Raw genomic sequence first — 11,418 nt, forward strand, 5'->3', positions numbered from 1 at the left:
CATCTACGAAATTTTCTTGCTAGTTTGTCGTAGTTTATTATTAAAGCGCTTTATTACAGCGCGTCTTTGATTTAATATCTATGTCGACACTTCCTGTTATTTGGGGGATGTTGTTGAGGAAGTGTTTCTGCTTGTCCGGTAAGGAATCTAAAGATGGCGGTGAGTGGACGAGATGGGGAATCGAAATGGACTGCTGCTGTCCCGCCGCTGTTATCAGCTTCCTACACAACTTTTGAAACGAAAGAGCTACCTCCGCTTATAGAATCCATAATAAACAGGTAAACAACGTGTCCGTCTGTGAAATGCAGCGCTCTGTTGACGAGAAAGAGCTCGATATAACAGCTAGCAACCATGCTAACTTAACTCAGCTCAGTTGTATTGCGCTAGCATTAGCATAGCATGCTACCTACAGTAATATACCTAGTGTGAATTTGCTTCAAGGCATTCCTAGTCGATCCCCAAACATTTCTATAAAAAAAAGATGAAGCCTTGCATTCCTAACAGAGTTTACGGTGAAGTAAACATTGCTGTTAAACCATAATAACTGAATTCGGAAGAGTTTTGTCGTATTTGCATGACAATAAACAAAGCCAAACATTGTAGTTTTTTTTTGGCGAACTACTGTAATGTTAGGCTTTAACGAGCCACAGTTGACGAACTAACTAACATTTCTTGTATTGTAAGAAACGAAAGTTTACCCCGTGGTTCTCTGTTTACTTGATGGTCAAGTTGTTTGCGGTCATGATGTTGCTGATGTGATGGCATGAATGGATTAGATAGTTAGTATTTAGATATGTCAACATCACGAGTTGACACAGCTGTTGATATAATCGTTTCATATGTCGTTCGATGTGGGCTAACTATAACGTTTCTTGACTTTGCACTCCTTGATCCGTTCTGAGTTAGGTAGTTAACGTTAGCCCAAAGGACTGTCAACAGCTAGCTACAATCTGGGATATTTCTTGCAGTTCAATGGTCACTTCAGTCGTTGACACACCCATTCATACTTGAAGCTTATCGGTTATACTGTTAAATGCCTTATGTGTCAAGTCTAATGAGCCTAGTGCAACTATCAAACCTCCATTTATAACAAAGTATAGCTAGCTATACAATGGAGTAGCAGCACAACCTTTTTGTGTTGTCATTTGAGTACACTGAACTGTAAGTTATAGCTTCACAATTTGTAGAACATTTATCATGTCATTGTGTTGAACTGTCTGTCAATCCTGGCATCCAACCACTAGGCTACCTGCCGCCCCATTTATCATGTCATTGTGTTGAACTGTCTGTCAGTCCTGGCATCCAGAGCTGCATCTATGAATGTGATAGGTTTGATTTCTTCATCAACTGAAATGGCAGAACACACACATTTGGATCTATCCCAACAATAGCACACCTGATTTGACTACTAGTTGTTAACAAACAATCAAGCCCTTGATTTGTCAGGTGTTGTGACTATGGGATAGATCAAATATGGGCAACAGTAGCTCAGGGATGGGGGCTGGAGAAATATAACCACTCAAATGTATAGACTCATTTCTGGATGCATTAACTGACAGTCTAAATTTGAAGCTATAAAAACATTTTGTTGTCAAATGACGACAAAACATACAACCAAATATGTGAAACCATTGGAGCTGGTGTTCCCGGGGACTCTAAACCACAGCATTCACTTGTAATTTTTTATCTTCCCTGTGGCTCAGTTGGTTTGCAACGCCAGCATGGTGTGTGCAAAGCCAGGGTTGTGGGTTCGATTCCCACGGGGGGCCAGTACAAAAAGAAAATGCATGAAATGAAATGTATGCACTCACTACTGTAAGTCGCTCTGGATAAGAGCGTCTGCTAAATGACTAAAATGTAAATGTAAACAAAACCTTCTCAACAGCAACATTTCAGGAGTGAATAAAGTCCTGTGGATATTATGGATCTATGCTTGACTATTTATTTCGGCTGCTGGACCAACCTATTCTTTTGCACAGTGTTATTCTTCATGCCGACATAGCCTTTTCTTGACTGTGAGTTGAACTGTACTTTTGTAATGCCATTTATTGTGTATTTTGCAATGACCTTCCCTCTTCAATTTCCCATGTCATTGCAGTGAATCTGAGATCCTACACCATGATAAACAGTATTAGCCGTTCTACTCGTCGTTCGTGGCGCTCTCTGCTCATTACATCACCACAGTCTGTGGACAAAGTATGTTCAACTATCCATTAACTAATTTAACTAGTTCCTTTATGTCTACCATTTCAACTACTTTAGCAACCACTCCTTTGTAAATTTGTTTTGTGAGAAGAGACTAGTCTCTCCAGACCAGTGGTCACCAAACGGGCAATCGACTGGTCGATCTCCAAGGCATTCCTAGTCGATCCCCAAACATTTCTATAAAAAAAAGATGAAGCCTTGCATTCCTATTTTTTTTGTTCATTTGTTTGGTAGGTGCACTTGGTAGGTGCACTTGATTCAGCAGCCCTAGTGTTGCCATTTTTAATCATTTAATGTGTCTGAAGGTAGAACTCTGCCTCTGCGGCAGGCCCAAGCTGACATCATCCTCAGACCTTGTTGTCGTTGCCTGTCTTATGTTGCTCCAAGGTCTGAGATATCTAAGGCTCAAGGCGTTTTCACACATTGATTGGAACTATAACTTAAAACTGAGTTAAGTGTATTACGTTGTAGGTTTTACATTTGGTCCGGTTGCTTTCACATCGCCAAATGTCTAACAAACAAAAATTCCTAAACATAACCACGTATCCACTGTCCATGCAAGTCATTTTGTTTATTGTACAAAAAATGCTCACGTTAAATCCATCTATGATTTTTATAATGAAGCATCACTTGTGTGTCCCAATCTTTTACAATACTTTCTCTTTGGTCATCCAACGGGAGGAAACGGCACAATTTGGTGTGAAACCCCCCCCAGGAAGAAACTACACATATTTGTCACATTCTTATTCCAGTCTTAACTTACAGGCATAAAGTCATTTGATAGAAACATGTTTACAGTATTTCTGCCTTCCAATTGATACGCTACGTTCATGTTCTCTCTGCGGCTAACCCAGTTACAGTAGATTGTGCTGTTCATGTTCGCATGGCCTTCAGGTACATCACTATACAACTTTTTAATAAAAAATGTCAAGATTGCAGTGTTGTGTACATGTTATTAACAAGACTATTCATATGAAATCTGATCAGTCATCCTCTGTTCTCTCCACCTCTAGTCCCCAGAAACCAGTTGCTGTCAGTAGCAGCAGCTTGTAAAGTATTGATTGAGTTCTCACTGCTGCGTATGGAGAACCCTGACGAAGCATGCGCCGTCTCACAGGTGAGAGAAGTAGAAATGCTTAAACCAGCCAGAGCTCTCCAACCCTGTTCCTGGTGAGATGCAGTCCAGTAGGTGTTCACTCCAACCCTCTTCCTGGAGAGATACCGTCCTGTAGGTTTTCACTCCAACCCTCTTCCTGGAGAGATACCGTCCTGTAGGTTTTTACTCCAACCCTCTTCCTGGAGAGATACCGTCCTGTAGGTTTTCACTCCAACCCTCTTCCTGGAGAGATACCGTCCTGTAGGTGTTCACTCCAACCCTCTTCCTGGAGAGATACCGTCCTGTAGGTTTTTACTCCAACCCTCTTCCTGGAGAGATACCGTCCTGTAGGTGTTCACTCCAACCCTCTTCCTGGAGAGATACCGTCCTGTAGGTTTTTACTCCAACCCTCTTCCTGGAGAGATACCGTCCTGTAGGTTTTCACTCCAACCCTCTTCCTGGAGAGATACCGTCCTGTAGGTGTTCACTCCAACCCTGTCCCTGGAGAGATACCGTCCAGGTTTTCACTCCAACCTTAATCTAGCACACCTGATTCTAATAATTAGCTGTTTGATAAACTGAATCAGGTTAGTTACAGCTGGGGTTGTAGTGAAAACCTACAGGAGGGTACCTCCTTCAGGAAAACAGGGTTGTAGTGAATACCTGCAGGAGGGTACCTCTTCAGGAAAACAGGGTTGTAGTGAATACCTACAGGAGGGTACCTCTTCAGGAAAACAGGGTTGTAGTGAATACCTACAGGAGGGTACCTCCTTCAGGAAAACAGGGATGTAGTGAATACCTGCAGGAGGGTACCTCTTCAGGAAAACAGGGTTGTAGTGAATACCTACAGGAGGGTACCTCCTTCAGGAAAACAGGGTTGTAGTGAATACCTACAGGAGGGTACCTCTTCAGGAAAACAGGGTTGTAGTGAATACCTACAGGAGGGTACCTCCTTCAGGAAAACAGGGTTGTAGTGAATACCTACAGGAGGGTACCTCCTTCAGGAAAACAGGGTTGTAGTGAATACCTGCAGGAGGGTTCCTCTTCAGGAAAACAGGGTTGTAGTGAATACCTGCAGGAGGGTACCTCCTTCAGGAAAACAGGGTTGTAGTGAATACCTGCAGGAGGGTACCTCTTCAGGAAAACAGGGTTGTAGTGAATACCTACAGGAGGGTACCTCTTCAGGAAAACAGGGTTGTAGTGAATACCTACAGGAGGGTACCTCCTTCAGGAAAACAGGGTTGTAGTGAATACCTGCAGGAGGGTTCCTCTTCAGGAAAACAGGGTTGTAGTGAATACCTGCAGGAGGGTACCTCCTTCAGGAAAACAGGGTTGTAGTGAATACCTGCAGGAGGGTACCTCTTCAGGAAAACAGGGTTGTAGTGAATACCTACAGGAGGGTACCTCCTTCAGGAAAACAGGGTTGTAGTGAATACCTGCAGGAGGGTACCTCCTTCAGGAAAACAGGGTTGTAGTGAATACCTACAGGAGGGTTCCTCTTCAGGAAAACAGGGTTGTAGTGAATACCTACAGGAGGGTACCTCCTTCAGGAAAACAGGGTTGTAGTGAATACCTGCAGGAGGGTACCTCCTTCAGGAAAACAGGGTTGTAGTGAATACCTGCAGGAGGGTACCTCCTTCAGGAAAACAGGGTTGTAGTGAATACCTGCAGGAGGGTTCCTCTTCAGGAAAACAGGGTTGTAGTGAATACCTGCAGGAGGGTACCTCCTTCAGGAAAACAGGGTTGTAGTGAATACCTGCAGGAGGGTTCCTCTTCAGGAAAACAGGGTTGTAGTGAATACCTGCAGGAGGGTACCTCCTTCAGGAAAACAGGGTTGTAGTGAATACCTACAGGAGGGTACCTCTTCAGGAAAACAGGGTTGTAGTGAATACCTGCAGGAGGGTACCTCCTTCAGGAAAACAGGGTTGTAGTGAATACCTGCAGGAGGGTACCTCCTTCAGGAAAACAGGGTTGTAGTGAATACCTGCAGGAGGGTACCTCCTTCAGGAAAACAGGGTTGTAGTGAATACCTGCAGGAGGGTACCTCCTTCAGGAAAACAGGGTTGTAGTGAATACCTGCAGGAGGGTACCTCCTTCAGGAAAACAGGGTTGTAGTGAATACCTGCAGGAGGGTACCTCCTTCAGGAAAACAGGGTTGTAGTGAATACCTGCAGGAGGGTACCTCCTTCAGGAAAACAGGGTTGTAGTGAATACCTGCAGGAGGGTACCTCCTTCAGGAAAACATGTTTGGAGAGTCCTGGCTTATACCCATCCTCTCTGTCCTCTAGCCTGATCCCAGATCTGTTTTTGCTGTCTTGCCAACTCCTCTAATCATTCTCATGCCAGCGTTGGCATAGCCAGCTCAAACAGATCTGGGGTCAGGCAGGCTAGACATCCTCCACTGTGTTTATCTAAACCTACTTTGAAGTGTATTATGTCCAGTCTGTTATCCCACAGACAGACAGCAGGGATGGGATTTTTCTTGATTATTCATAGATATAGAGAGGAATCTTAATTGAAACTGAACTATTCCCTTGCCCAAATCCTGATCTTCTATGTTGTCTTGGTCACGTCCCCGAGGAAGACCGTCCTCTCAACATCAAATTGTATTTGTCACATACACAGTTTACAGCAGGTATGCAAGGTGCAGTGAAATGCTGATGTTTTAGCTTCCTCAACATTACAGTACAGTTTACAGCAGGTATACAAGGTGCAGTGAAATGCTGATGTACTGCATTGTTGAGGAAGCGAACGCATCAGTCCATAACAATGAAAAGAGACAATTTCAAAATAACAATTAGTAGAAGTTATAAGAGGTAGTATGTATTATAGTACTTGTACTACGTAGCAGCAGTATCAGTAGTAGTTAGTAGCAGTATTATCAGTAGTAAGTAGCAGTAGTAGTTTCAGTAGTAAGTAGCAGTAGTAGTAAGTAGCAGTAGTAGTAGTAGTATCAGTAGTAGTAGTAGTAGTAAGTATCATCAGTAGTAGTAGTGTAAGTATCAGTAGTAGTAAGTATCAGTAGTAAGTATCAGTAGTAGCAACAGTAAGTAGCAGTAGTAAGTATCTGTAGTAGTAGGGGTAGTAGTAAGTATCTGTAGTAGGGGTAGTAGTAAGTATCTGTAGTAGTAAGTATCTGTAGTAGTAGTAAGTATCTGTAGTAGTAGTAGTAAGTATCTGTAGTAGTAGTAGTAAGTATCTGTAGTAGTAGTAGTAAGTAAGTATCTGTAGTAGTAAGTATCTGTAGCAGTTAGTAGTAGTAGTAGTAAGTATCAGCAGTAGTAGTACTGGACTGTGTCTATAAATATAGAGTAGTCAGTGACTCAGTGGAATAAATGGCGTAACAGAACTCTACTCACCCCCCCCCCTCCCCCTCTCCTCCTCTCTTTTCTGTCTCCAGAAACACCTGATCCTGTTAATAAAGGGGCTGTGTACCGGCTGCAGCCGCCTAGACAGAACCAAGATCATCACCTTCACAGCCATGATGAAGTCCGCCAAGCTGCCACAGACAGTCAAGACACTTTCTGACTGTGAATTCTCTTCTTACATCTCACCAGGCTTGGGGTCAACTCCATTTCAATTCCAGTCAATTCAGGAAGTACACTGAAATTCAGCGGAGGCTCCTCACAGGAGGACCATCCTCGGTGAATTTTAATAAAAATGTAAATAGTGAAACATTTAAAAAGTTATCGTGTTTAGATAAAACTATTCAAAATATATTTGTCACCAAATAATTTGTTAAAAACACACTGTTTTCCAAAAAAGGTCTACAGTAGCCTCAGCAGCACTCTGTAGGGTAGCACCATGGTGTAGCCGGAGGACAGCTAGCTTCCGTCCTCCTCTGGCTACATTGACTTCAATACAAAACCTAGGAGGCTCATGGTTCTCACCCCCTTCCATAGACTTACACAGTAATTATGACAACTTCTGGAGGACGTCCTCCAGTCTATCAGAGCTGTTGCAGCATGAACTGATATGTTGTCCGCCCAATCAAAGGATCAGAGAATTAATCTAGTACTGAAAGCATACGCTACAGCTAGCTAGAACTGCAGTGTTTAAAATATGGTGAGTAGTTGACTCAAAGAGAGAGAAAGACAATAGTTGAACAGTTATGAACAAATTCATTTCTTCAAAAACGGAGGAGCAAGAGCGAGAGTTAGCTAGAGTTTGCCAATTGTTTTCAATTACTTAGCTACCAATTGCAGCTAGCCTGTTTAGCGTACTCAAACACCCGGCTCAGAGGGGTGCTATGTTAGCTAGCTGGCTATGACTATCCAACACCAGAACTCTTAACGAAGTCAAGGTAAGCTTTTGGTTTTACTAATTTGGTGCCACCGGGGCCCCGTCAGTGTAACTGCTAAACTGCTTACTGACTGTACTGCATGATTGCGGTTTTGATATTAAGGTTTGGCATGTAAAGTTTTTTTATTTTTCTCGCCTGGTCACAGACAGCTAATGTGTTGTGCATTTGAAGTCCACAAGCGAAGGGAAAAGGTGAGAGGAGGAGATGCGAGAAGGAATACAACGAGCTGTTTCTATGTGGCTGTTAAAGTGAGCTGTTTGTGTGTGATCAGGTGTTTATTCATTCCGTTGAAAAACATTTGTAAAACAGAACGAAACAGGGATAAAACATACCTGTATTTGTCCAATAGAAACTCTCGTTTGCAACTGTTGGACTAATTTATTACACCCTAAATCAGCTAGATGCAGGCAAGAATGTGCAAGGCGTTATTGAATGTGTCACTGTCACAAGTCTTTCTCTCGACCTGTGTGCACCTACGTTGTAAACTGTCATTCATAGGCTAAGTTGTAGAAACCGCTTGATGGGTACAGGGAACATTTGAGTATTCCACATTTTCTTTAATACTTTTCAATTTGGTTTACTTCCTGAATTGACTGGAATTTAAATGGAATTGACTCACTGTATCACATTGTTAGATAGACTCAGTAGAAGTGTCATTTAATTCTGGCTATGTTGTTGGATTATGTCAAATAAATACATTTAAAATGTTGGGGTGACAATGTTTGGTTAGACAGCTATGGTGCTTGTCTACTCAACAGGGTTAGGGCAAGACAGCTGTTTCTCCCGCCCTGTCCTAACGGGCCTGTTTCTCCCGCCCTGTCCTAACGGGCCTGTTTCTCCCGCCCTGTCCTAACGGGCCTGTTTCTCCCGCCCTGTCCTAACGGGCCTGTTTCTCCCGCCCTGACAGTGGAGGACCAGAAGGAGGTGCCTTCTCCAGTCAACCCTGAGCTGCGACACAAGGAAGTGCGAATGAACTTCTTCAATCAGCTGACCTCGGTGTTCAACCCTGACCTCACCGTACTGGCCTCCCCCTCAGGACACACGCAGGTAGAACATTTCTCCTGAAACATTTTCTACAACTTTTTTAGCCACCAAAAGTAAAAGCCAGTCATGGCCACCCTGTTAGCTGGGAAAGTTAACAGTTTTTTTCCCCCTCTGTGTTTCTTGATATCAACATTTTACTCTGTACCTTTTTTATAACCATCATTTGTCAAAAATGGCTCTGAGTGTAATATTTGTTGTTTTGTAGGCTGCTGTTCACATGGTCTGATATTTCTGTTTATCTTTACTCTTCAGGTGGAGATTGAGGACCAGACGACAGACCAGACCTTCCAGGCCAAAATGAAAACGCGTCCCAGAACGTGGCCAGTCTCCAGGAACTGGGCGGGTCAGAGAAATCGCTGCGTGTCTGCCTGAACCTCCCTTACTTCCTGCGCTATATCAACCGGTTTCAGGACGCCGTCTCAGCCAACTCTTTCCTTCATCATGCCCGCCACCGTCGGAGACGCAACCGCCGTCCGCAATGGGTGGGTTTGAGTGTGTGTGTGTGTGTGTGTGACCCAGATTTCTCTGGTCTTCACAGGATTGTATTGTAGTTAAATCCCTAATCACTGGACTTCTGGACTCGAGTACAACACTACTCAAGGATTTCTTTCCTCTCTGTAGGAGCATAGTGAATTGTTGTTGTGATAGAATATTTTCCCCATTTGAGTCAATTGTCTCTTCTAGTCAAAATTGCAGTAAATTTGTTGATGTAATCATGCTCCTGAGTTGGTACCTACACTGGTCATAGGTGAATTTTGTGACGTGCTCGGTCACACTCATTTATCATCAGTATTTGACACCCACTACCCAGTGTTATTCTCTTCCCTTCAGGTTCCACTCCCTGGTATTCGATGTAACCATGGCCCTGGACACCTTGTCCCTGCCCGTCCTGGAGCCCCTGACCCCTGGGAGACTGCTGGATGTGACTGTCCTGGCACTCAGCTGCCTCTACACCGGTACGTTCTGTGTTCAGTTGTAGGTTCCACTCCTAGTTTGGCCACATACAGTAGTGTACTGTCCCCTTTTTTTGTTTGTTTTTTGTCAAAAGTCAACTTTTCAAGCGGAAAAACAATGTTCTTCTGACGAAGCTTACCCATGATTTTATACAATGATTCTTTTAGTTTAAATATGTTTTATTTTGGCTGAAAGTTCCCCTGTTGCCTCTGCCTCTAATCTTGGAGTTAACTGTAGGTTTACTCCTCCTCTCCTCCAGGTGTCAGTGTTGCCACGTTCATGGCCGTCCTGCAGGTGGGCAGTGGCCTGCAGCTCCGCACAGCCTCCACTGGCTCCAAAGAGGAGGACTATGAAAAGGATGCTGCTACCATCGTACAGAAATGTGTAATTACCACCAATATTATACCTAGTTGCTAGGGTGCACCAATTGTGTATGTAGTACTCTAGCAGACTGATATGACTCTGTAGCAGACTGATATGACTCTGTAGTACTCTAGCAGACTGATATGACTCTGTAGTACTCTAGCAGACTGATATGACTCTGTAGTACTCTAGCAGACTGATATGACTCTGTAGTAGACTGATATGACTCTGTAGTAGACTGATATGACTCTGTAGTACTCTAGCAGACTGATTTGACTCTGTAGCAGACTGATTTGACTCTGTAGCAGACTGATATGACTCTGTAGTACTCTAGCAGACTGATATGACTCTGTAGCAGACTGATATGACTCTGTAGCAGACTGATATGACTCTGTAGTACTCTAGCAGACTGATATGACTCTGTAGCAGACTGATATGACTGTAGTACTCTGTATCCGACTGATATGACTCTGTAGCAGACTGATTTGACTCTGTAGTACTCTAGCAGACTGATATGACTCTGTAGTACTCTGTAGCAGACTGATATGACTCTGTAGTACTCTAGCAGACTGATATGACTCTGTAGCAGACTGATATGACTGTAGTACTCTGTATCCGACTGATATGACTCTGTAGCAGACTGATTTGACTCTGTAGTACTCTAGCAGACTGATATGACTCTGTAGTACTCTGTAGCAGACTGATATGACTCTGTAGTACTCTAGCAGACTGATATGACTCTGTAGTAGACTGATATGACTCTGTAGTAGACTGATATGACTCTGTAGTACTCTAGCAGACTGATTTGACTCTGTAGCAGACTGATTTGACTCTGTAGCAGACTGATTTGACTCTGTAGTACTCTAGCAGACTGATATGACTCTGTAGCAGACTGATATGACTCTGTAGCAGACTGATATGACTCTGTAGTACTCTAGCAGACTGATATGACTCTGTAGTACTCTAGCAGACTGATATGACTCTGTAGCAGACTGATATGACTGTAGTACTCTGTATCCGACTGATATGACTCTGTAGCAGACTGATTTGACTCTGTAGTACTCTAGCAGACTGATATGACTCTGTAGTACTCTGTAGCAGACTGATATGACTCTGTAGTACTCTAGCAGACTGATATGACTCAGTACTCTGATCAGTTAGTGAAGAATGACATCAGTTCACCCCTTCCAGCTAATCTTTTACAATTAGAAGTTATCAAAACACATTCTATTAACGGGTGCGTTTTGGCTGATTTTAAGTTACTTACATTTGATCTCGCTCTCTCTGTCCTTGCTCGCTCTCTCTGTCCTTGCTCGCTCTCTCTGTCCTTGCTCGCTCTCTCTGTCCTTGCTCGCTCTCTCTGTCCTTGCTCGCTCTCTCTGTCCTTGCTCGCTCTCTCTGTCCTTGCTCGCTCTCTCTGTCCTTGCTCGCTCTCTCTGTCCTTGCTCGCTCT

General features: G+C 43.5%; 1 protein-coding gene across 1 annotated transcript; it reads left to right on the top strand.

Moving 5' to 3' along the window:
• The first annotated feature begins 80 nt into the window (after positions 1 to 80).
• Positions 81 to 9,085, top strand: LOC106566298 (E3 ubiquitin-protein ligase UBR4). Its single transcript, XM_014134202.3, has 6 exons — positions 81 to 278; positions 2,099 to 2,196; positions 3,219 to 3,322; positions 6,702 to 6,831; positions 8,512 to 8,651; positions 8,901 to 9,085. The coding sequence occupies exons 3-6, from the start codon at positions 3,287 to 3,289 to the stop codon at positions 9,018 to 9,020; spliced, it is 426 nt and encodes a 141-aa protein (XP_013989677.1). The 5' UTR covers positions 81 to 278; positions 2,099 to 2,196; positions 3,219 to 3,286; the 3' UTR covers positions 9,021 to 9,085.
• Positions 9,086 to 11,418: the final 2,333 nt, after the last annotated feature.

Source organism: Salmo salar, chromosome 13 (assembly GCF_965601325.2).
Source record: "Salmo salar chromosome 13, fSalSal1, whole genome shotgun sequence".
In the NCBI taxonomy this organism is placed as follows: domain Eukaryota; kingdom Metazoa; phylum Chordata; class Actinopteri; order Salmoniformes; family Salmonidae; genus Salmo; species Salmo salar.

Coding starts and splice junctions, on each gene's coding strand:
- LOC106566298 (XM_014134202.3), top strand. CDS start 3,287: ATGGAGAACCCTGACGAAGCATGCGCCGTCTCACAG. Junction 3,323..6,701: donor AAGCATGCGCCGTCTCACAG/GTGAGAGAAGTA, acceptor TTCTGTCTCCAG/AAACACCTGATCCTGTTAAT. Junction 6,832..8,511: donor AGTCAAGACACTTTCTGACT/GTGAATTCTCTT, acceptor CCGCCCTGACAG/TGGAGGACCAGAAGGAGGTG.